Source organism: Solea senegalensis, linkage group LG4 (assembly GCF_019176455.1).
Source record: "Solea senegalensis isolate Sse05_10M linkage group LG4, IFAPA_SoseM_1, whole genome shotgun sequence".
In the NCBI taxonomy this organism is placed as follows: Eukaryota; Metazoa; Chordata; class Actinopteri; order Pleuronectiformes; family Soleidae; genus Solea; species Solea senegalensis.
Window position 1 is genome coordinate 14,911,473 of NC_058024.1, and position 23,613 is coordinate 14,935,085.

The 23,613-nt window shown below is 41.6% G+C and overlaps 2 protein-coding genes across 2 annotated transcripts; one reads left to right on the forward strand and one right to left on the reverse strand.

Moving 5' to 3' along the window:
* Window positions 1–1,661: 1,661 nt before the first annotated feature.
* On the forward strand, window positions 1,662–10,596 carry pmepa1 (prostate transmembrane protein, androgen induced 1). The gene is made up of 5 exons (XM_044024982.1): window positions 1,662–2,003; window positions 3,777–3,931; window positions 5,328–5,381; window positions 5,487–5,833; window positions 6,033–10,596. Exons 1-5 carry the CDS (start codon window positions 1,946–1,948, stop codon window positions 6,322–6,324), a joined length of 906 nt encoding a protein of 301 aa, XP_043880917.1. The 5' UTR covers window positions 1,662–1,945; the 3' UTR covers window positions 6,325–10,596.
* Window positions 10,597–12,241: 1,645 nt separating this feature from the next.
* Window positions 12,242–18,612, reverse strand: cfap91 (cilia and flagella associated protein 91). Its single transcript, XM_044024980.1, has 17 exons — window positions 18,427–18,612; window positions 18,279–18,355; window positions 17,827–17,984; window positions 17,674–17,754; window positions 17,514–17,570; window positions 17,124–17,299; window positions 16,853–17,030; window positions 16,377–16,534; window positions 15,980–16,117; window positions 15,766–15,905; window positions 15,541–15,657; window positions 15,378–15,449; window positions 14,597–14,743; window positions 14,286–14,507; window positions 14,061–14,209; window positions 13,869–13,960; window positions 12,242–13,717 (listed from the first exon to the last, which is right to left on the reverse strand). The coding sequence occupies exons 1-17, from the start codon at window positions 18,512–18,514 to the stop codon at window positions 13,524–13,526; spliced, it is 2,244 nt and encodes a 747-aa protein (XP_043880915.1). The 5' UTR covers window positions 18,515–18,612; the 3' UTR covers window positions 12,242–13,523.
* Window positions 18,613–23,613: the final 5,001 nt, after the last annotated feature.

Genomic DNA, 23,613 nt, shown 5'->3' on the forward strand with positions numbered 1-23,613 from the left:
GTATTCAGCCGGTTGCAATTGGATGCATCACCACTAGAAGTCAGTGGTTATTACATATTGGTTCTAAATGGACCGTATAGTTAATAATCACTCATGTTGGCTTATGGATACATTTATTAAATGTGTATATACTGCTAAGTTATGTAGGGAAAGGAAAGGAGAGAAGGAAATAATAGTTGTGGGAGTGATTCGGCAGAAAGATGCAGTCCAGCACTAGCTGAGCAAGCAGAGAAACAGACAAGCTGTCAGCAGCCTGCACACACACACACACACACACACACACATACATACAGGATCTCACAAACATGTCTATCAGCTGAGCACTGTGTCTGTGTTCACTGAATCATTATCTGAATGTTTGTTTCTTTGTGTGTTTGTTTATGATTCACCTCCCTTCACTGACCCCCCCACTTCCTTATTTGCCTTCTCTCTTTTTTGTAAAATGACAGTTCATTGCTTCAACATCATCGCTACATTACAAAAACAGAAAGCAGAAGTGTAAAGGTGGGAGTGTCTTTCATGAACTCAGTGACCACTGTGTATTACAACACACTGCTTATAGTGAATCATAATACACATTTTTATTTATCAATCCCCAATTTCTGATCTTAATATGTACAGTGTGTTATTCTATGTCATTTATTCATAGCAGAATGTGGTTTCACTGCTAATGCTAAATTGCTGCTATAGATCTATGTGTAATCACTGCTTTTTAGAGTAGTTTCATAAGCTTGTGGATTTGTATTTTCTTTTATTTTTTGATGTGTTACAGGGAGTTCTAGCTCTACTTTCTCTGTTTTGACTGATGAAACCCCTGTTTAGGCTTGAAAGGTTGCTCTGAAAAGTTTACTCATCAATAGAGTTGGAACAAAGTTTTAGCAGAGCAGCATCCTTCTTACTCGTGAGATGCGGTATCAATGTTTTAATTTGAAAATATGTCTATATTAAACAGGCTTCCTTTCCATTTGTATCACCGGTGTCACTATTTCATGACAAGTTGCGCTTATCACACAATCAGGGTAATGGGAACACATGTTGACCGACAGAACAAAAAAAGTTGCCAGTGGGATAATGACAGACGGCAGTGAAAATAATTCCTTCATAGGAGCGTTTAGTAATTTCAACACATACTGTGAAGTATCATGATTCTCTTGCAGTATATTGATCATGACAGAATCACTGTATCATGATATTTAGGTATCACATGACATTGTGTGAATTACACAGCAATTTGTGCCCATGTAGTTCAGCAGGTTGTTTTTTTACCCGTAGGTCTAGAGCTGCTACAAAGTATGGATTTCCTACTTTGTCTAATAGTTTAATAAAGTGTTTGTTCTCTCTCATCTTTGGGTAGATGAATCAACCCATATATAAGCTCTTAAGTTTGTATATGTCCTCATGAGTGGTTCAAGCCTCAAATCCTGATGCCCCCTTCCCTACTTTCTCCCTCTTCTCATTATTCTGTCCACCCAGTGACCCATCTGTCTCTCCCAGACGCTCCCACCACTCCCCTTGTCTTTTTTCCCCTCTAGTCTCTTTCTCTTTTCTCTCCCTCCCCTCCTCCTTCACATTGACCCCCTTTGTTCACAGCTATTGGGTGCTGGTGGTTGAGGGAAGTGGGGGTGCATGGGGGGTCTGGTCAGCTGTTTCCTCAGTATGTGTGTGTGTGTCTGAACAGTGTGGGAATGTGTGTGAGAAAAAGTTGCAGACAGAGCTCCGTCGAAGCTCAGAATGCATGTGTCGCCCAGTGAGGACACACACGTGCAGGGTGTCGGGACATGTAGCTCAGAGTTCCTCTAGAATATTTAGTTTCTTTTTTAGTTTAATTTGCCTTGGTGGACTTTCTTCTCTGGAAACATCTTCATGATTTAACCTCTGGAATACAAACAATCTACCGTGTAGGAGACCCAGTCATTGAGCAAAGACCTCACACAGCTACGAGACTATGCAGCCTTCATCAGGAACTCACAGCCATGACACCTGTGTTCAGACACAACTGTGCGGTGAGTTGGCTCACACTGAAGAAAAACCTCCAGTGATCAGATTGTGCCTCAGATTTCCTTCTTTCTGTTGAGTTGTTTCATTCTATCATTTTTATAGTCAATGCGTTAATCCATTAGTTGACAGAAAATGAGTTAGAGGAGAAATACAAACCATTTACTGCTTTCTCTGGACATCTCGTTGTGTTGCCGCATATAATGTCTTTTTTTTCAATATCTATATATCTATATCACCGTGGTCAAGTTTTAGGCTCTTTTGTTGTGTAGATCATTTGAACTGTAGGTGTTTGATTGCAATGCAGTTATAAACATTGGTAGTCCATTGAGTAAGTACACTGTAGATTAAGTCTGGATGCTGTGAAATAGTTCATGTGTCAAAGATCATCATTATCATCATCATCATTCAGGTGGTTTGGTATTTGAGAAGTTATCTATGACCTTTAGTGGACTTCTGTTGCATTGATCGTATGAACAGTGTGTTTCTCTGTTGCTTAAAATGTTAAATGTTAAAATGTTACAATGTCACCGGGGGTTAGGGTTAACCTCCTTATGAGGACTGTCAGTCAGTCAGTCATCATCTACCGCTTTATCCTCAACCAGAGGGTCGCGGGGGGTGCCGTGCCAATCTCAGCTACATCGGGCGATAGGCGGGGTGCACCCTGGACAGTTCGCCAGTCCATCGCAGGGCCACACAGATAGAGACAAACAACCATTCGCTCTCACACTCGCTCCTATGGTCAATTTAGAGTGTCCAATTTACCTGTCCCCACATTGCATGTTTTTGGACTGTGGGAGGAAGCCGGAGAACCCGGAGAGAACCCACGCACACACGGGGAGAACATGCAAACTCCATGCAGAAAGGCCCTTGTTCCAACCGGGGCTCGAACCCGGGTCTTCTCGCTGCAAGGCGAGAGTGCTAACCACTACCTTATGAGGACTGAGAGACTGAAATTAGTTAAAAAGCTGTGTGTGTGTGTGTTGTCTGCAGGTCTGCAGGCTACTTTATGTTTGTTCCTCTGTCTGACTTGTCTCTGACCCCTGTGAAAAAAAAGTGTGAGAAAATGGCACACTCACTCACTCACAGGTTTTCAAGCAGACTGACTCTGAACAAAGCCCCCCCTGTGCCTGTCTGGTCTAGTCTGACACTGTGTGTGTGTGTGTGTGTGTGTGTGTGTGTGTGTGTGTGTGTGTGTGTGTGTGTGTGTTGTTTAAATTTATACACTCATTGTCTCACTGTTTTTTGTACATCTGATGAAAATTCCCAACGATTTACAGAAAAGTACATACAGTAGTATGGAGTGTCTGTATATATGTGTTTTTTTTTGTTATTTATTCGTTGCCTTCATTTTAGTTTTGAAATGGGAATAAATCAAATATTAATGAATATGTTTAAACCGTGGAATTCTCTTGATCTGTCATAAAATTTTTATGTAGATAATATTTGTGATTTATTGTATTTTGTTTAGGTTAGGAGACCAAAGCTTTTTTTATTTACAATTGTATATTACTACTTTATATTTACTTTACTCTAAATTAGCCTTTGACTGTGACAGAGAGTAATGTCAAGAGTTAATCCTACACTTCCCATGATGCACCTCATCTCTTTTTACTCATTTAGATACCAACAGATGCTTATATTTTATAAACACTTCATTTATGAAATGTTGAAGAAAACTCAACCTTGATGACATCACAGTGACACTATACCCTGTACACTGAGCTCTACTAATCCCTGATGAGCAAACTGAGCAATTTTTTGTCTGTTTGTGTTTATAGCCCAGCTGGAGTTCGTCCAGATCCTGGTGATCGTGGTGGTGATGATGGTGATGGTGGTCGTCATCACCTGTCTGCTGAACCACTACCGACTATCGACACGCTCTCTCCTCTCCAGACACGCCCCCACAAGCAGAAGACACCTACCACTGGCTAATGTGAGTCAAATGGGACTTTTTCATCTGATTTATGCACATGTTGGATCATGTGGCTCACTCCAACTTCTAATACACATGTGTTTTACACAGCAGCTTTAAAATATTAACATATTTGTTTAGGGGTGGGAATCAGGGGGGTCCCTCATGATATGATCCGCGATACAAGGTCCACTATACCAGCAATATCACGATACAACGATTCTGTGATAATCGATATATTGCAAGACAATCATGTAGTCAGACGTCACAAGGAGACATGAAGTAGTGACGCCTGGCGAGTGAAACTGGCGCCTTTATTCGTTGATTAAAATAAAGATATTTGCTCCCACCCCTACATTTGTTACGGATCTCTGAGACTCTTGTGTTACAGAGGGAAAAGTTATCAAAGTTCCTTCTTATTCATCAGACAGAAACCGTTGTTTCAGCATTTTGTGTCCAGAGACAACAGATCCCTATATAGTTTATGGAGGAAATGCTGGGTTTCGAGGCGTGCTGAGTGACAGCATGTGATCACAGAGCTGCAGGCTAATGCTAGCACACTGACTCAATTCTTCAGTGAGAGACACAGACACCCGTGATGACTACACACACACACACACACACACAGTTACGTTACCTTGACCATAACCACTTTTTTGCTTCATCATAACTATTCTCAAAACTTGTATTCGTTGTTATGGAGACAGGCCTTTTGGCTCCATGAGGACGACAAGTCCCAGTACTGTGTAAACAGACTGATGTCCTCATGACATGAGTAATACCTTGACCACCCACCCACACATTCACACACAAACAAACTCGCAGACTTGCACCTGAGGCTTTTTCAGACGCTTCGCTTGTGCTTTGTGAATCACCTGCTACTGAATCATTGTGTGTGCTTGTACTTGTTACCTCTTTAGGACCCTTTCTGGCATAATCACTGACCTTGTCAGCACAAGTAGTCCTCATTGAAACCAAAACTTGGTCCTAAAGAGGCAGAAAGTGGCAGAAATAGGCTGTCTAAATGGAAGCTAATGCTGTGTCCTAAGTAGAATAGCTATGCAAACCTGTGTTACACATGAGTAAAGGATGAGGCATAAATGTGAGCACACACACACACACATACACACACACAAATGCCTGCTGGAAAAGTTTTATTCACAGTTGATATGTTTTACGAAAGTAAGGGGTCACTTCAGTAGTTTTTGAGTCACAGACCGACAGGTAATCCGAGGATTTAAAGGTTAGAAAGATAAAAAGACAGTGAGTGTGTGCTCTTGCAGCCCAAGTGGAGCTCCCTGGTGGCCAAAAAGAAATCAACAACTACATAAAGCTTAATCTAATTTTTCATTGAGTTGAATTTTAAATGGACTGACTTTCTTTCTTTCTTTCTTTCTTTCTTCCTTTCTTCCATCAGGAGGCAGGTCTGTGGTCCTCTGAGAGCACGGCGACCAACAATGGTCTGAACGAGGTGAGTTTGACTTTTACCACCAAGTTAACAAATAAGGATTTAGAAGAAGAAAAGCAAGTTTACATGTTCAAACATTGTGACTCAACAGCCATTTGACGTCAACAGGTTTATAACCCTCGCCCTCCGGATCGAGGCATTCACTCGTCACCCCAGCATACCCACTCCCAGTCCCAACCCCAGCCTCCCCTCCAGTCTCAGCGCTTCCAGCACACGTACGCTGCGAGTCGCTTCCAGCCCACGTACCCCTACCTGCCCCAGAGCCTCATCGACCTTCCGCCCACCATCTCCCTCTCAGATGGGGAAGAGCCCCCACCATACCAGGGCCCCTGCACCCTTCAGCTGCGGGATCCAGAGCAACAGATGGAACTGAACCGTGAGTCAGTCAGAGCACCGCCCAACCGGACTGTGTTTGACTCCCACCCCCTCGACCCATCCAACTGTCTGCAGGCCAGGTAATGACGTAGCACTATGTGAAGCGAGCAGGTCCCTTGTTTATAGACCTCTGTTACTTACCAACCAAAAAAATGTAAACATCACATATACACCTATAATGTTTTTCTTCAAAATGTAATGCTAGTCAGCATTGTTAGCATTTTCATTACAAGTTGCACTAGCTAAAGATAATATTTACCCCTCCTGTTTTACTCTCAGTCTCCAGGCTCCTCCTCCAAGTGTCCATTCGGGCATCAGTGTGTTAGAAGCCCAGGAGGCCTTGTCCCGAGTAGAGGGAGCTCCCCCCGCCTACAGCGAGGTGATCGGGCACTACTACCATGCGGCGTCCCTGAATTCTAGCCATAACCATCGCACCGTCTCCTCTGGACAAGTACCCCCGTCCTTGCTCATACATGGTCTAATCCGACCTCCACCTCAGCAGCAAGGGACTGTGGACAACAGGAATTCAAGGAATACGAAGGAAAAATCACAAAAGCCCCAGCAGGTGTGACAGTACTGCTTCCTGCTTACTCTTCCCTAGCCCGCTGGGAAACCAGGATTATGTATTACCACTTTGTAAATGGTCAATGGCTGGTTAGTTGTAGCTGATGCAGGTTCCCCTCACAATGGATCGGGCTTAGACCGGGAGGCGGTGAACGCGGCGCACGCCGGCTCCTCGTTAGGTAAGAACATCCGTTCCAGATGTTGCATATGTGCGCCGCCACATCAATCCTGCAGAGCACAGACGCAGGAGAACATCTGGTACTTCCTGTTCCACAATTTCCTGTGCACTTCAGATGAACCAATGATGATGTCAGAGAAGGAGGTCAAAGGGTGGGTGGGTGTGGGAGCAACTCATCGCCCCTCTATCAGACTGAGCTAGCCTTTCTACACTATAAATATTTACATGTTCTGTTTGTTTCTGTAGTACCTTTTTTTCGTTTGTTTGTCTATTTCAAGCTTACAAGATCATTTCTATCCAGTCAAATTGTGATATGTGACAGTCTTCTTGGTTCCTTCAGGTTTCAGGATTGGTTTTGTTTTCCTATGAAAATCCCCTTCGCTGCTCCAACTCCATTAATTTTGTTTGTGATTGCACAGTTCAGGATAGTGATACCTGCACGAGGCTTTAGCTGTTGTCACCAGAGACACGTTAGCACATGAGAATCTGCAGAAAAGAGTTTAGATGTAGTTAGCGTTAGCTCAATCTTGCCAGTTGTAGCACAGTGCGAAAATGTCCTTGAACATTCTGCCTTTAAAAAAAAAACAGCTATTGCAGGAGTTGTCACTAAAATCTTTTTGGGTTGTTATTTTTTATTTGTTTTTTTGAAGAAGGTTTGCACAAAGTTGAAGACTGTTGACCCCAGAAAAAGAAAGACATCTGCAATATGCTTGATAAGAGAGAAAATAGAGAAAGTAGGGTAGTAGTATTTTTCTAAACTAGGTGGATTCTTATCAGTTACAATGTTTTTTTTTTAGTGTTTTTATATGTTGTGTAGATTTAGGAGAAGAAACAAACATCTGTTATCTGTTGGCGTGCCAACTTTCACGTTGAACATTTTTGCTACATACATGTTGGCATGTATATATGGATTGAGAGTTATTTATATAATTGCTGAAAAGAATTGCACTATTTTGTAGGATGCGCAGATGGAACGTGTCAGACAGACTTTTATTGTGAAGGGGCTCTGTCCATTGAGACACACACAAAGAGAGAGTCCTGACACCACAGGGACTTTGAGGGACCACATCAGTGCACAGCAGCCAGTATATCATATCATGGGGGAGATTCTGACTTTGGTCCAATGGACTTGGACCAACCTTTACTGTACCATTGAGATATATATATAAAAATATATAGATATATAAATTAAAAAAAAATCCCAGGATTATGCAAATGTCCAAGTCCTGTGAGCCAACCACTAGTCAGCATCTAATCTGTGGGCCCAATCAGAAAATCTGCTTGTTGCTCTCTCTGTCTCATCCTATTGGCCGAATCATTAGCCAATCACAAAGCCTAGGCTGTCACTACCTCGACCAAACAAGTGAAGCACATAAAGTTTCAGAGTTTGTCACGTCGAACGAATGTCTGAACTAATCAAGACGATGTGTAACGTGATAGTAAAAAAGAGTAGACTAGATGTAGGCTTTAAATCCTGCTGTGTCATTTTAGTTTTAGTTTTAGGAGGAGAGTGGAAACAAAGCAGATTCATTGACACCTAACGTCCCCTTTGTAGTGCACTACATAGGAAGGAAGGCAGGTTGCCTGACATGCCCTAAATATGTGATACACTGACTGTGCACTGCTGCAGCTAACCCCGCGTGAACACACAACACATCCACAATCCTCTGTGGTGAGTCTCTCTCTGTCTTGCAGGCATCTCCGAGCACTTTACTGCACCAGGAAAGAGACAACAATCTTCTGTCAGCCAGCATCAGCTAGGAAAAACTTTTATATTTTTTCTCGATTTAACTGTTCAACCTTTATACAGTGGCCGCACTTTTAAAAGATGCAAAGATGTGTGTGCCAACACTGAGAACGCCCCTCTGGTGGAAAACAACCAACAACTTCACTTCCTGAAATCTATTAAATCTTTTTCTTTGGTTGTACGTTTTCAGTTTTGGAGCAGATCTCTTTGTGTTGGAGGCAGCACAAGGCGGGTTGTTTTAAACTAGACACATTGAAGTGTTAAAAAGTGACACGAGTGTTAATAGCAGCTCGTCTTTTGTCATGTCTAAGAGTGTGGATATAAAGGTTAAAATTATTATTATTACCTAGATTATAATAATAATTGCTGCTTGTATGAAAAGTAACCCTGTGGGCTGACCAGTTACTGTGAGTTTACACTGATGTGAATGTACCACTGGCCAGCCCACATGAATCCAGCGCCCTCTAGTGTCCAGCCTTTATGCAACAGCGCCCTCCACATGGACTGAATCATACTGCAGCCAAAACCTGTTGCCAGAAGAGAAAAGAAGCCAAAAAACAACAGATGTTATATCTTTTAATCTGATATGGTGAATTAAATTTCTTTATCTTCTCTTTTTTTGTGAAATCACAGGTTTTTATTGCGTTTGAGTAACGCAGGTAACGGAACAATCCTCTCAGCAATCACAACTGTCTTGCTCCTCTACAAGACCACTGTGAAAAAAGTCCTTGTGTTACAATATATTTTTAGTCATGTCTCTCCTGAAATTATGCAAAATTAAAAATGTTAAAAATGAAGAAAACAGACCGAGGACAAAAGCTGCAGCAGAGTAAAGTCTGTGGTTTTTATGCCTGTGATGCCAAAGAAAGAAGAAACGCTAAGACAAATATTATAAAGCCATTTCCTTGCAAGTCACCATGTTTAACATTTCTCTCTTTTCTCCTTTGTTCAATTTGTTTTTAATGACAAACAATTTAAGAAGAAAAAAATCTTAATAAAAAAAAAAAGAATACTTTGATTTAATCAATCAAAGTTTGAATCACCTTTTAGGAGATAACGAGCCTGGGCCCAAAGCAACTTTAGCTAACTTATTTGCCTTTCGCTTTCAGTCCAGTTTTCTTTCTCTCCTGCTTTTTTTTTGTGATACTTATTTTTGGACCGGGCAGTTTCCTTTGTAAAATGGTTCAGTTCCCTGCTTGGAGGGTTCGCAGCGGGTATGAGAAGGCTCTACGTATGGACTCTGATCGGGGCTTCACATTAGAAGATAGTGACGGTAATAATCATTTAGAGTTGATGTAGTTAGAGTTTAAAAGAAATTTAAAAAAGAAAAAAAAGAGTAGGATGAATGGTTTACTTCAGGGAAACCTGTGCTGGCTGATGATACAAAAAAATATGACAGGAGGAGAGGACGGGAACATCACACCACACACAAACACACACATATCATTACATACACGGCCCATGCAGAGACATAAGACATCTGTGCTGTCGTTGATATCAAATTAGCATGAAACGGATGTCTTAGCTAATTTGCAACTCCTGTCCCCAGTAAGGCTTTTCTAAAAAAAATATATGTTCAAGTTAATTAAAACATGCAGTAAATCATATATAAGTGGAATTAGATGATACGATCTGACAAAAGCTCTGTCCAAAAGTAAGCAAACCAATGAAGCTATGTCTGAATTCACATTTTTTGGTCAGGGGAAGAAATAGTTGAGTCCGAAACGGCCTGTAAAACTGGCCGTTTGACACTTTTTTACTCTACAGTACATTTGTGTATAGTCCGTCGATCTTAATTAAATACCCGCCACCTCAGCCCTGCGTCTTCTAGGTGTCGCCTCGCTCCAGCACACCTGATCCAAATGAATGTGTCGTTATCAGGCTGTTGCAGAGCTTGATTAGGAAGAGCTGACAATTAGAATCAGGTGTGTTGGAGTGAGGGAAACCTCTAAAACCCATGGGTCTGAGTGAGAGCCAACTGGACCAAATCCACAAAGTCTTGAGCTCAAATGTCTAAATTGAGTTATGTTTGTGGTTTTTTGTTTTTTTCCCACAGTAAAGAAAGTGAGCGGTCGGTGTTCACTGACTTGACCTGGGAAAGACCTCCCGCTGTCTAGACAGAAACTAAACACATACTAGACTAAATAATCTAACCTAAGAACCAGACCTTACACACACACACAGTTGAACTGTCATTCACCCAAATCCCTGTTTTCTGGACCACACAAGACTGCCAAAACATTTATCAAACACACACACACACACACACACACCTGCATCCCCCTCCTTTCTTCCTGTCTAAATGAGCTCTTCCTGTTTCCTGGAGATGCCTGCAGTCTAATGACAACCGCCCCCAACCCTGTCTGACTGGCCCTGTGCTGCCATTGGTCAGGCGTCTTTCGGGTTTCCTTGGAAATGTCCATCTTTGTTTATTGTTGCTATGTCATTTACAAGTGTGCCTGCCTGTGCTGAGATGGGTAAAATGTGAGTGGCTATTTTGGGCTGTCAATCATCCCAGACCACGCCTCCTTCCTGTCTCTCCACAATGATGAGTTTTGATGATCGGATGAGTTTGTTGATGATGTTGATGATGATGACTGAGGGTAGTGATTATGAAGATGTTTTGATAGTGATGCCGCTGAGAGCGTTGCAATACACCTACTATTTGCCTTTTTGATAATATTAGTCATATTTTAACGTAGTGTTCTAAATGTATGTTGTTAATTGTTTGTTTTATTGTTGTTTATTCACTTGAGAACAAAAAAAGCGCTTTTTTTTTTGGTCTATCAATCCATTGATCATAATGTTTTCTTTTCTTTTCATATGTGGAAACCAACATTGAGAGTGCAAAAACTACCTATCACACGTTAGCTGCAAATCACTGGGAAGGAAGAGTAAAATACAAGGAAATGTGCTTCTGCTCTTAAGTGCCCTTTCCAGGTTAGAGCGTGCAGGTTAGTGCTAACATTGAGCAAAGCACCACTTACACTCACTTCTCGACTTCTCGTTATCTTGCATCATGGTAACACAGTCTGCCACAATCCCTAATAATAATCCTGTTTCCTCACCCGGCCCAGTATCTACACAGTGTGCCTTCTGGTGTCCGGGCCTAACGGAGACCCCCCCCCACTTATCATCGTGCAAACAAAACTCTTCAAATACTCTGATAATATGGATGTCCATTTATGTCAAAGGGGGAAAAATAAGACACAAAAATATGTACTCACAGCAGAATTTGAACGTCTGTATCAAAGTTTCCTACATTTTGGTAATGTGCAAGAATCAGCAAAGGATGTTGCACAACACTGAAATTAACAGATAATACAGTATTAATAAATATTAAATAAATAAATACCTAAATTAACATAATCGTAATCTCAATACTTATCACAAGTAATTGTGATCACCATTTTGGCTGTAATTTAAAAACTTAAATACATTCTTTTGGTCCACCTGCAGTACCGCCCAGGCCCACCAGTGGGTGGCAGTTCACATATTTGGGAAGCGTTGATCTAAGTTTTATGACAAGACAAAAAAAAAAAGTCTTATCTGCTGAATAAAAGATGTTGACCTTGTTATTCATGATTGAGATATGATATTTCTTTTGAGTATTTTTATTGTCAGTTTTCTGTTTTTCTTTATTTGGCATGAATGGACAACCACAAATCTCTCCACAAGTTCTCACGATGTTTTCCAGTTTTCACGTCACGCAAATGTATTGTGACCATAAAGGTCCAGTGTGTCACTTTCTTTTTATTAATTTCATAAAATAATCACACGTAATTGTAGTGTGGAGGGTGAAGTGGCGGATAATAAGCTGCAACGTGCAACTTCACCAGTAGTTTAACACACTGTACCTTTTTGAGTGCACCTTTCACAACCATGTACACACGGTATGCCAGTGAGTGGAACACAACTAACATCCACTCTTCTCCATATATATATATATGATGGCTTGGTTTTCTGTCCACACTATCGTTTAAGACATTTCCAAAGAAGGATTCATCCTAAATGAGACTCATACTCAGTCTCTTACACCTGACTTGAACTTTTCTGGGTTTTTTTTGTTTTTTTTTTAGTTGATTCAATTTTTTTTAAACATGTTGCTTTAAAAAAGGCCTTTTTCCAGTTTCTGTAACACTCTTGTCCATATTTTCCCCATGTGTTTCATCTACATAATAGTCCCAAGATGAAAATGTTGTACCAGTAAATGCATTCAAACTGGAGAAAGGTTAAATATAAAGCAAGCTGTTTTCCCTCCGCATGTATTTCTGCCCAGGTTGCATCATCGTGTCCTTCCGCTGCTCTTTGAATCAGCGCTTTGTTGCGTCTTTCCTTCTGACAATGTTGTTGAAGACAAATATATATATACGAAAACACTCTTCTGGTCGCAGTATGTGCGTGTGTGTGTGTTTAAACAAGCCTTGTTAATCTTAACAGGACGTGATGCTCGTCCGCCACAGTGACCGTTTCCGCCCATGGTTGAGTTTCATCCGGTTACAGCATGTTATAAATGTGGGATCTGTTCGTTAGGTCGGGATTCTCACATGCATCTGGTCCAGAAAAATCAGTTGGAGGTGGATCTGAGTCAGGACCAGATGTCAGATAAAAATCCCGATCTGTTTTTAGTAGTAAAAAAAAAAGAATTAATTAATTTTAGCACCATGCTTATTAGTCTCCCAGTGGAACAAGGATGAACATGGTGCTGAAAAATCTCCAGGGTTGAAATCCCCATCTGTTCTCTTGTCACAGCACGGCTCACAGTTATATACAGGCTTACTTATTCTCAATGATAATATACTTGCTTGTTTGTGCATTAAAGCAGTTTATTTTAATTTATAATGGATGTTCTTTGTATTGCCGGGTTTGTTATGTTGTTGTTGTCGTCGTCGTTCTCTCTGCTATGTTTGTTACCAACGGAAGACAACGGTTTATCGTCGTTGTCACGGAACGCGGTATGAATCGGACACATTTCAGTTATTGCCTTTGATTTAAAAAAATTGAATTAAAACTTTTTTTTTATAAATATGCCTGTGTCTCTGTTGTGTGTGTGTTACTTCTTTCGTTTTCATACATTACTGTCGTCACTGACTATTTAACTTTATTAGTACAGCGTTTATCTGCAGGGTCACAGAGCAGGAGCTACAGACAAGGCAGGAACAATAGATACTTCAAGGTTGAAAAAGAAAGAAAATTATGATTATGAAATATAATTTCATAATTTAATTAGGAACTAAATGTTGTCACACTGTGTCTCATCCTGTACTTTTAGACCTTTTTGTCACTGTGTTTGATTGAGTTGCTGCTCTGCTTCTACATGGCTGGTTCTCTCTTCAAGGACTCGGTTGGAGTCCTTTTCAGACGGACGGGTCAACTGCGAGGCCCTTGGGGTGGCAGGATGTATCCCAGAATCCCCTGCTGTACCATTAATGATGCTCCGAGCTGCCTGCAAGTGTCTTTGCTGCCTGAATTGCACTAGGATTTAAAGAGAGAAGTCAAAATGGAGTTAGACCAGTGAGTGACTTATATAGATATTTCTAATGATAATTATTATTTTAATAACACAGATCTTTTAATTCACATAATGCTGAGTTATTGATCAATAAAGCCAGAAGTGTGTCTTAACCTTGTTTTCTGACACTGATCTTCTCCACCTCTGGGATTAGGAAACTGTACACCAACTCTGACACGACCTCCTCAGACTGCAGGTTGTTCCGGCTGTTCACAAACACACACACACACATCATTTTTGTTGCCGATTCTTGTGTTTGAATGTCTCCATGAAATCCCTCATCGTCAGGCGGCGTCTGTCCATTACCTCTCCTCCGCGGCGTAAGCGATGTCGTTGACCTCTTTCGCCTTCCTGTGGATCTCCTCTCTGGCCTGCTGGTCAGCTGTCTGCTCCATGCACGCCAGGATAATGTCCTCCAAATACAAATCTACTGTTTCCTGGTGGACCTGCACCACCTAAGGCATGATGTGGAATGATTAAAAGCTCTGCAGCATCACCTTTGCACCCTCATAGCAGAGAACATGTACGCACTTGTCTGAAGACCTCGTCCTCCTCCCTGCGTCTTTGCTCCTCCACCTGTCTCCGTCCGCTCTCCTCGGCTTCTCGAAGGCGACGGTCTCTCTCGGCGATGATTGTAAACGCATGGATCCTGCGCTCTTCCCGCAGACGTACCAGCTCCTTGGACAAAGTGTCAAACAGGTGTTCGAGCTCTGCACCTACTGCTCCGGCCTGGGACGCCTCCTCCTCAGAGACCTGAGAGAGAGAGCGAGAGAGACAGAAGAGGTAAGGAGACTGTAGAACGTGGAATATATAGTAACATCTTTGCTTGTTTGTGTTTTCACCTTGTGTAGATGTTTGTCTCTCTGCTTTTTCAGAGCAATAACAAGGTCTTTGTCGGCGTTCAGTAGCTCCTGCTCTTCCGTCTGCAGAGCGTGGGTGCTTCTCAGTTCCTGGATAAGCTCCATGTGGTTTTCCTTCCCCGTAAACATCTGTGCAACAACACACATGATGTTAACATGGATAGCTACAGTAAACAGAATTCTTGGACTACCTCAGCCTCTATACTTAAACCCCTGTCCTTCAACAACTCCACTGACTTTCTATCACTTATCACATCGAATATGAACTTCTCTGTCTCACTCTCACAACCTTCCAACTCCTTCACATCTACACACCCTCCTGTCCCGGATCTTCCTCCTCCTTGCGCCTACAGTATCAACCGCGGGGTCCAGAAATTTCAGCCGTACAAACCCTTGTCTCTGGAACTTCTCGTTTTATTTCGTTTTAATGCTGCAAGGTGACCTTAAGTTTTGTAAAAGGCGCCCATAAATAGAATTCATTATTATTATTATTTTGTTGTTATTGTTACTTGGGTTAATTAGTTGGTGTCCGTGGAAACATAGTCACAGGCGGAAATGAATAGAGATAATCATCGGACATAAACACTGCCACAGCTATCTTAGTGAGGACACAAAATGCATTCCCCTGCCCCTAACTTTGCCTTATTCATCCCAACTAAATATCCAACCCTTAACTTAATCCTGTCCTAAACCTAGTTCTATCTATCACCAACCCTAAAACCAGCCATTTTACACACACACACACACACACACATGTTCAGACCTCACACTGGATACTTCTTCCTCTCAGTAGTTTCTGGAAGTGAATGACCGCCAGCTCCATCTCCTCCTCCCCCTAACGGAGGACACGTAAATCAATGAAACAGACGTCATCTCTGATACGTGAACAAGCTCAGCGTCGTGTAGCCTCACAGACGTTCGCTGACCTCTGGTGGCTCCTCCACTCTGGGAGTGAGTGGACGAGGGACAGGCTTCTCCTTCTTGATGAGAAAACGCGACGGCGGTGTTGTCGTCACTCGCTTGTTCTCCTCCGCCCTCAGAGCCTGTGGAAATCCATGTGTATCTACAACTTAAATCTACTATTGGTGTATTGGGTTGTATTGGTTGCAATTTGTAAAAGTGTATAAACATACAAGTTTTTTTGGCTTTACCTTGTATGTGTTCATCAGTGTCACTGCTCCGTTCACAGGCGACATGGTCGCATCCTTGGCGGTGCTAACTCTGGGTTTGGGTTTCTTCGCACGGTGGTTGAAGCTGGAGTCAGACATTCCGGCCTCCAGCTCCAACAAGCCTGCAGTGGAGTTTAGAGTCATTTTCTCATTGGCTCTGATGTGTGTTATCTTGTAAATGACATCAGATTCAGACCTTCGTATGTGTCTAAGTAGTGGCTTTGGATGCTCCTGGTAAGCGTGCCCCTGTAGGTCTGTGTGTCTGTGTAGTCTTTGACACGTCGCTCTAGCTTCCCCAACACATTCCTCCTCGTAGCCTCCACTTTCCTCAGGGCTACACACAAAACACCAACAGACAGACAAGTGAAACAGACAGTAGATGAATGAGTTTTAGGCTGCGCTCACACCTGGTATTAGCATCCTTGGTGGCCTGATCACGTGTGGACAGCTTTGAGTACGACTGTTCACACTCCTGGGACCACACATGCTGGAATCAAACCGTTTGTGTAACAGTTTGTGATCTGATCTGAGGACACACTCAGGTGTGAATGAGGCCTTTCACTGTGCTCAAACAGTGGCAGTGCTTGTCTTACACCTGTTGTAGTCATCGCGGATCTTCTGCAGCTTCGTCTCCTTGTCTTTTTGATGCTTTAAATATATTTGGCTCAGTCTGTCCTTTGTGGCCTCATTCTGGACCTCGTCTCTCTGCCTCAGCAGGTCCTTCAGCACTGCAAGACGGGTCTCCTTCAGTCTGGAAACAGGGTTTAAGGTAGGTTGGTATATGGTTTTCTTTTGGTTAAACGGGGAGCTTAAATCCATACCAAACACTCTGCACCAACAACGCAACAATGTTATGCCCTATTTTAGACTAACTAACTGCCGTGAACTATCCTTGTCCTCCCTACATGAGGGGGCAGCATTTATTCAAAGACAAACAAGTCAGTTGTGGAGTGAGAAAACACTCCAAATCAGAGAGCTTTCACAATATAGAGCTGTTTGAACGCAGACTTTAAGTCTTAGCATTTCACTGACTGCAGCTAAAAGGTCACTGAGGTCCAGAACCACTCACTTGTGGATTTCTTCTTCTCTGAAAGCCCACTCTTTAGCCTCCATCTCCTCCATCATACGCCTCCTCTTGTCCAGCTGACTCAGGTCATCCAGTGGAGGAAGGCTGGCCTCCCAGGCTCGTCTGGTACGTACACGCTCGATCAGCTGCACCTCTGCTAGGCCAGCAGGCAGACCACGACCTTAGGAGAAAAGCCAACACAAGTAAATGTAAAGGTACATGTAAACGATTCATCTCTGGGAAGGTAAGTGGATTTTTTCATTTTTTTTTTTACCCCATGTCAAAGATGCCAGGTGCAGGAGCTCTGGTGGGGTCATCCCAGGTCGTATCACATACTCTGGGCTGTATGGGTCTGTCTGTGCCTCACTCTCCCTGTAGTCTGTCTGGACTCCCACTGTGAAATGTGTCTGCTGTTTGACATCTTTCCCACCGGCTGTGACAAAGTCTTCTCTGAGAAAACAAAAACAGAGCTTATACCATCCACCGGTCAACAGGACACAGACAAAAAAAGATAGTTCAGGGTTTTCTTTTAAAAAAAAGTGGGGTGTATGAGGTAATGTAATGAAAAACCAACCAGCAATGCGAGCTGGGACCATGCAGTGGAAAACACACCGACTTGAAAAACCTGAACTATCCCTTTATATGAGGATCCTTTCAGACTTACTTTGGCAAAGCAAAAATCACACCAGGGAGAAGCTGCTGTGCAGAGGGAATTAAAGGGCTGAAGGAAACAGAATTCAGACACTGTGTCATTATTCACAGTGGAAATATAGACATCATGGAGCTGATAACTGCTGCACATGTGTGATGTTGTTCCACCAAACCGTTTAAAGTATCTCCATCGATCTACTCCAGTCACATCACACTCCTTCCCTTTGGACCGCGCAGGAGTATGTGGACCGACCCTGTGAAGAAGTAAAGTTAAGAGTCACAGCCACAGACTCATAAATACACCAACGTTAGCTTTTAACTTTTACCCAGCCAGCTGCTGCAGGGCCTCTCTGCGCTGCTCTGTGTGGCCTCGCCAGCGACGGTCAATAGATGGCGGTACAGGGTCTGCAGGCTCCAGCTGAACAGTGTAGGATGGGTGGTGGACCAAGTTACTGAACATTGAGCCAAACTCAGGAACTCTCCGCTGAGCCAGGGAGAGAGAAACAGGGGAATGTTTTCATACAGCAACAAAGAAGCAACACTATGATTTTTCTTGTGGGAACCATTTTTCATCATTGTATACATTAAGGATCACCCCACTGCCGGACCACCACCCTTATATACTAATAAAAACATTTACACTATAGTAATTACATTACATTATATTAATTATATAAACTATATTATATTAAATTATATTATATTATATTATGTTATGTTATGTTATATTATATTATATTATATTATATTATATTATATATTATATTATATATCTTACCAGTCGCTCCTTTGACATGTAGGCCTTCAGTCCGGACCTGACGTGGTCCACCTCTGATGACACCGTGTAAAGTGGATCTGCAGCATCACATTAAATCTTCAGGTTACCTGTGTTTCCGCCGTTCACTGTTGAAGTTGACGTTACTCACCGTACAAATGGTCGTAAACACGTTCTCGCCTCACAACTTTGTTTGAGCATCTTTTCTTAAGAACGGTGCGAGTGATGGATTCACTCATTTTGGTCAATCGGTCAAACACTGACTCCTCTTTTTCACGCAGAACTTTCCTGTCTCAGACGAGCTCTCTGTCGTTTTCCCCGTGTAACCGTGGTGACGGTAAACCGGAAACCGGAAACATGAATTTAACGTGTCAAAATAAAACTTAATGTTTACATACCATAATAAAAAGATGAGTTTGGACTCATGAATGATAACGGATATATATATATATATATATATGGGAATTATATTCAATAAATCAGCGATTCTCAAAGTGAATCACTGTACCGCACTGCATTGTGAAAGGTCAGTAAATATAAATGAATAAATGTGTTTTTAATTTTGAGCTTTGTAATTAAGTTTTAAATTGCTGTACAATGTGTACAATAGATTTTAAGAAATAAGAATCAAGGAACTGTAAAATGTGTGTGTAATGTCGACAGATCTCCAGCAGTTGGCGCACTTTAGTTATCTGTACAGTTTACAGACATTATGTTAGAGCAGGTGAGGGAGCAATTTTGTGTTGAGTTTGTTTGCTTCATTGCATGTATATGTTTTGTTTTTGTATTTTTTGCTGTGCATCTATTGTTGGCCACGTCGTGACAGTGACTCAGCTTCGTCCGGGTACATTCATTTACATGTCATTTATTTTGTCTCATTCCATTCATAACCACCGTTGTTGCCAGCTCAGATTACGAGGAACAAAAACATGATTTCCTCTTTCTTTTCCTTTGTTCTTATCATGGCCTGCTGTTGATCTTAATAATCACTGTTTGAATTTCCCTGTCTCTTTAAATGGTCTAATCAAAGATTATCATAATATCCAAAAGTATGAAGAATAGTTTAAATATGGAATTTTGTAAATATATTAATGCTAATACTGCAGGGAAAACTAGTTTTCATACTTCAAAAATGTAAAATATTTGAAATCTGTTGTCGTTGATATGCAGGTATCAGAACAATCTGTACGTATGTGTACGATATTTCTGTATTTTATCTAGTTTAGGGTCTTTAATATTTGTCTGATAACTATTTTGTCACATTCATGACAATGCAAAATATTAATTAGTGCAGTCATTTTGGATCCTGTCAAAAGAAATGGAGGACAATATGATGAGATAAGATAAAAAAATGAAAGGGCAAAAGAGGAAGGAATTGGAAGAGAATGATAAAGCCCCTACTTGTTACCTTATCTGCTGAGGGTTACTGTGTGTCAACTACATATTTTTTACTTTGATTGAGTTCCTTGATCCTATCTGTTTCCTTACAGCAATTACACTTGATCACCTACATGCTGCCCTCTGGTCTGATCATCCACCACCATTGACCTCAGCTTCCACTCTTATAAGCCGACGACACCCACTTATATCTCTGCACAAAACCCTCCACTGCTCTCCCCCCACAGTCACTTGTCTAACTGCCTGCAGGAGATTAAAACCTGGATGTCATCGGTCGTGGTCATAGCTCCGGATCCCCTGCTCTCTTCAGCATTGACGGCTGAAGGTTTTGTAACCAAGGTGTCGTCATGGACTCTTTCACAGGCATAAAGTTTGACTTGAATGTGTCTGGAATGACTCGAGACTTGGAGTTCTCTGGAACGACAAGCGTCATCTAAATAAAACCAATAAAGAGTGGTTGACGAAGATCTGATGAACTCGAGATGAGATTTGAACTTGAACTATTTGATACGAGCATCTAGTATTTGGACGCCTGACCGTTACACCAACAGGTGCTTAATGAGGAGGTGATTGACTGACATCTGTGGGATCTGGCTTCTGCTGCTCATTGGTCTCTTTCCTTGGAGCTGACCAATTAGTGTGAGGAGCAAGCCTTTAAGAAGAGCCAGCTCCACTCAATCGTGCTCTCTGCTCTGGTTGTGTGATGCCACATGTACCTGCAGTCCTTTTTGTTTTTCTTTTGGTTATTGTATGTGGTGGGAGTTGGGTGCCAGGTAAGGCTGTACATTTTGTACCATGTAGTTTATTTTGTGTTGAATACATTAGGTTATCGGTTGTGCCACACCTGTAATGTTTTAAAAGCTATTTTTGTCTGATAGTTAGATAGTTAGGCCTTTTTGTTTATGGTTTTATTGTCTTAAACAAAAGTTAGTATGCTTTTGTTTTGTTCATTTTGTTAATATGGCACAGCTGCAGTCTCATGGTGAGCTGCTGAACAGCGCTACTTTAAGTTTCTCTAAAATAAAACTTTGAATTTTGCTACAACTCTGTTTCTGTCATAAGTTTGGGGATGTAACAGCCTTCCTTAAACGTTTGCCACAAAGTTGGAAGCACATCATTGTCTTGGTATGCTGATGTGTTAAGATTGTCCTTCATCAGAGATAAGGGGGCCGGGACCAAAGACTGATTAAAAACACCTGAATTTAATGTGGCCAAATACTTGTCTATATGTTCAGTCTGACTCAAACTGGACTGGACCCTCTGTATCTGTTACACAGAAGAATGGAACAGTGAGGGAAAAACATGCAGAGGTCCAGGCCAGTGGCTCAATGTACCGTAACTGCTGCTGCCTGATCAGTGAATGACGATTTCCCAGGCATTTGGGGTCTGTGAGCCAGTTATTGATCAGCTTTCAATGACTCGACTCCAAACTGCATTACGCTCACCTTTTTTCGTCGTGCCAGGTCTTTACATCAGCTCTTGCAGAGTTATCAAACTACTCGATCTATCTCTCTCTGCCTTACCTCATTATTGGCAGTCTGCCCATCAGACAAACACTATCCAGGCTGTTTTATGGCTCACTTGGCTGAGATGTAAAGCTTGCGTTGGTTTACAGAGGAGTCGTAAAAAGGGACCGTGAATGAGGTGATAAAGTGGGTTGATTACTGATGGAGATTCCAAATATCCCTCAGGGATCATTCAGGGATTTTACAAACGCCCTTACTTTCCTCTTTCTCCAAATTTCTGTTAAAGGTGTATTTATGTAATTTGATTTTTTGGGGTTTTGAAGGACATGAAGCATTAACCCTTTGACACCTAAGCCTCAAAATGTCCGCTTATTTTACAAATAAAAGGAAAATGTAAATTTTGAATGAATTTGAGTGATATTTTTCAGCAATTGTTGTTACCTGAAATTTGGCATCTCCAGTTTGCATAAATCAGCAAAGCAACGTTTCACTCATTCCTTATTATGCAAGATAACATTGGATACTTCTTGGATAGTCTGGAAGTGCTCACACAGACGCATTGTTATCATCAATTTCTTTCCTAACCTTTTGACTGTACGTCTTGTGTACATGTTGAAGATGGAGTTGCTGGGCAAGAGAAAAAGAGGAAGGCCACAAAAGCAAAAACAAGAGGACACAATGGCTGAGATGGAGGCAGATGATTAAGGTTACTATATGCTGTTCAGCCACAGATGAATACATTGTAAGTGTAGTTTACACATGTACTATTGCAAACTCAGACATTTAATACATTATTAGAGGGTACATTTAGTTCACTTAGTAGTGATTTCTGATGCAGACAGTGTTGCAATGATGTAATGCTTTCAGGAGACATCAGGATAGCCCACTACGTCAGACAGAATTCCGTAATCACTGCCTATCTTTGATCAACGTCTCTGCTGACGTCCAGTGGTGGACCCTGAATGGACCCATGCCGAGGCTTTGCAGCCCTCTGAGCACACACGCGGCTGATAAGCTCTTACCTTTGATTCTCTCTTTCGTCCATGATTCAGTGCCTTTTTTGCTCTTTGTCTAATCTCTACATTGTTTTCTCAGATTTTATACATATACATATCATCGGTGTTCAAGTACAAGGCTAATCTCGAAACAAGGTAAACCTATTGTAATACATTTATAATTATTTACATTTTTGGCCAACAGGAAAGAACTGGATGTGTTTGTTGAACTGGACATCATGTTTTAAGATTGCGACCTCATGATTTCAGTTAAAGTTGGTAAATGTTATTCAGGGTTCTTCTGTCTTGATTGAAAATAAACATGAATTATTCCAAGTGGAATTGACCAATGTGGCGCTCAAAGCTTATTAAGGCTCACAAAATGGCTCCCAAGCTCACACATTTTTATTGGACCTTGTGACCTGCAATACTGACCTTGACCACTAGGCCAAAAACAACCTCGTTCCTGGAGGCTTTGTTAGAATTATCCATATTTAACATAATTTTGTCCACACAACAAACATGAGGCAATATTATAATAAGTATTTCTGTTGTCTGGACATAGTTAAAAACAGCCTAACATGATTTTTAAACATAGCAGGCCTGTGGTGTGACAGCTGGTTTGATATGGGATTGCACGGCTGAGGCTGGTTTGGCAGAGACTGTATATTTAAAAAAAAGTAGATTTGTGATTTGACAGGCACCATATCAGTTTTTGAAACCGGAAATTACAAACGTCACCTGCAACCGTGTTCCTATTGGACAATACCTGCTGTCAATCAAACTAGTGTCAACATATGTAGCTCTAGTTTCTTCCTTAATACAACATAATTTTCAAAATTGACATGATCTACTGATGAAGACCAGAAACACTACGCAGGACGTTTACTGATGAAGAAGTCGTCTTTATTTCCCCATAGACTTCTATTCAAACCAAGTTCTTTTTGTTACCAGCCGAGTCGCCCCCTTGTGGCTAACTGCTACTTTCATCCATCTTCCTAAATTTCGCTTTGCAAACCAGAAACAGACTGTGTCCATTTCTATAAACAAGCTATCATTGCCATTTTAAACCAGCATTGTTCCCAAGTGGGTTTTTTTTTTGGTGCAATGATCCAAACAGACCTGATTTTGTATCGACCTGGAATGCAGGCAAACAAAGGATTAACTGAAAGTTAGTACAAGGAAAAGAAAAACTGGAACTTGTATGTCAAAGCAAACAAAGCTTGACTATGCAGTCGCTGGTGACGTTGACGACCTGGAGGAGCTCGGGTAAAAAGGTCAGGACATAAATGGCTGCAGAGATTTCAGTACATGTTACCGTCACAAAAAGAAAGTTACGTTATTGTACAACTAAATAGCAGTCCTGAATTATGCCATGCAAGGAACACATTTTCTTCCAGCCTACGTGTGAATACAATATCACAGTTTACATGAATTTGATATGAAACTCTGAGGCTGACGGGTGTTGTAGCAAAAATC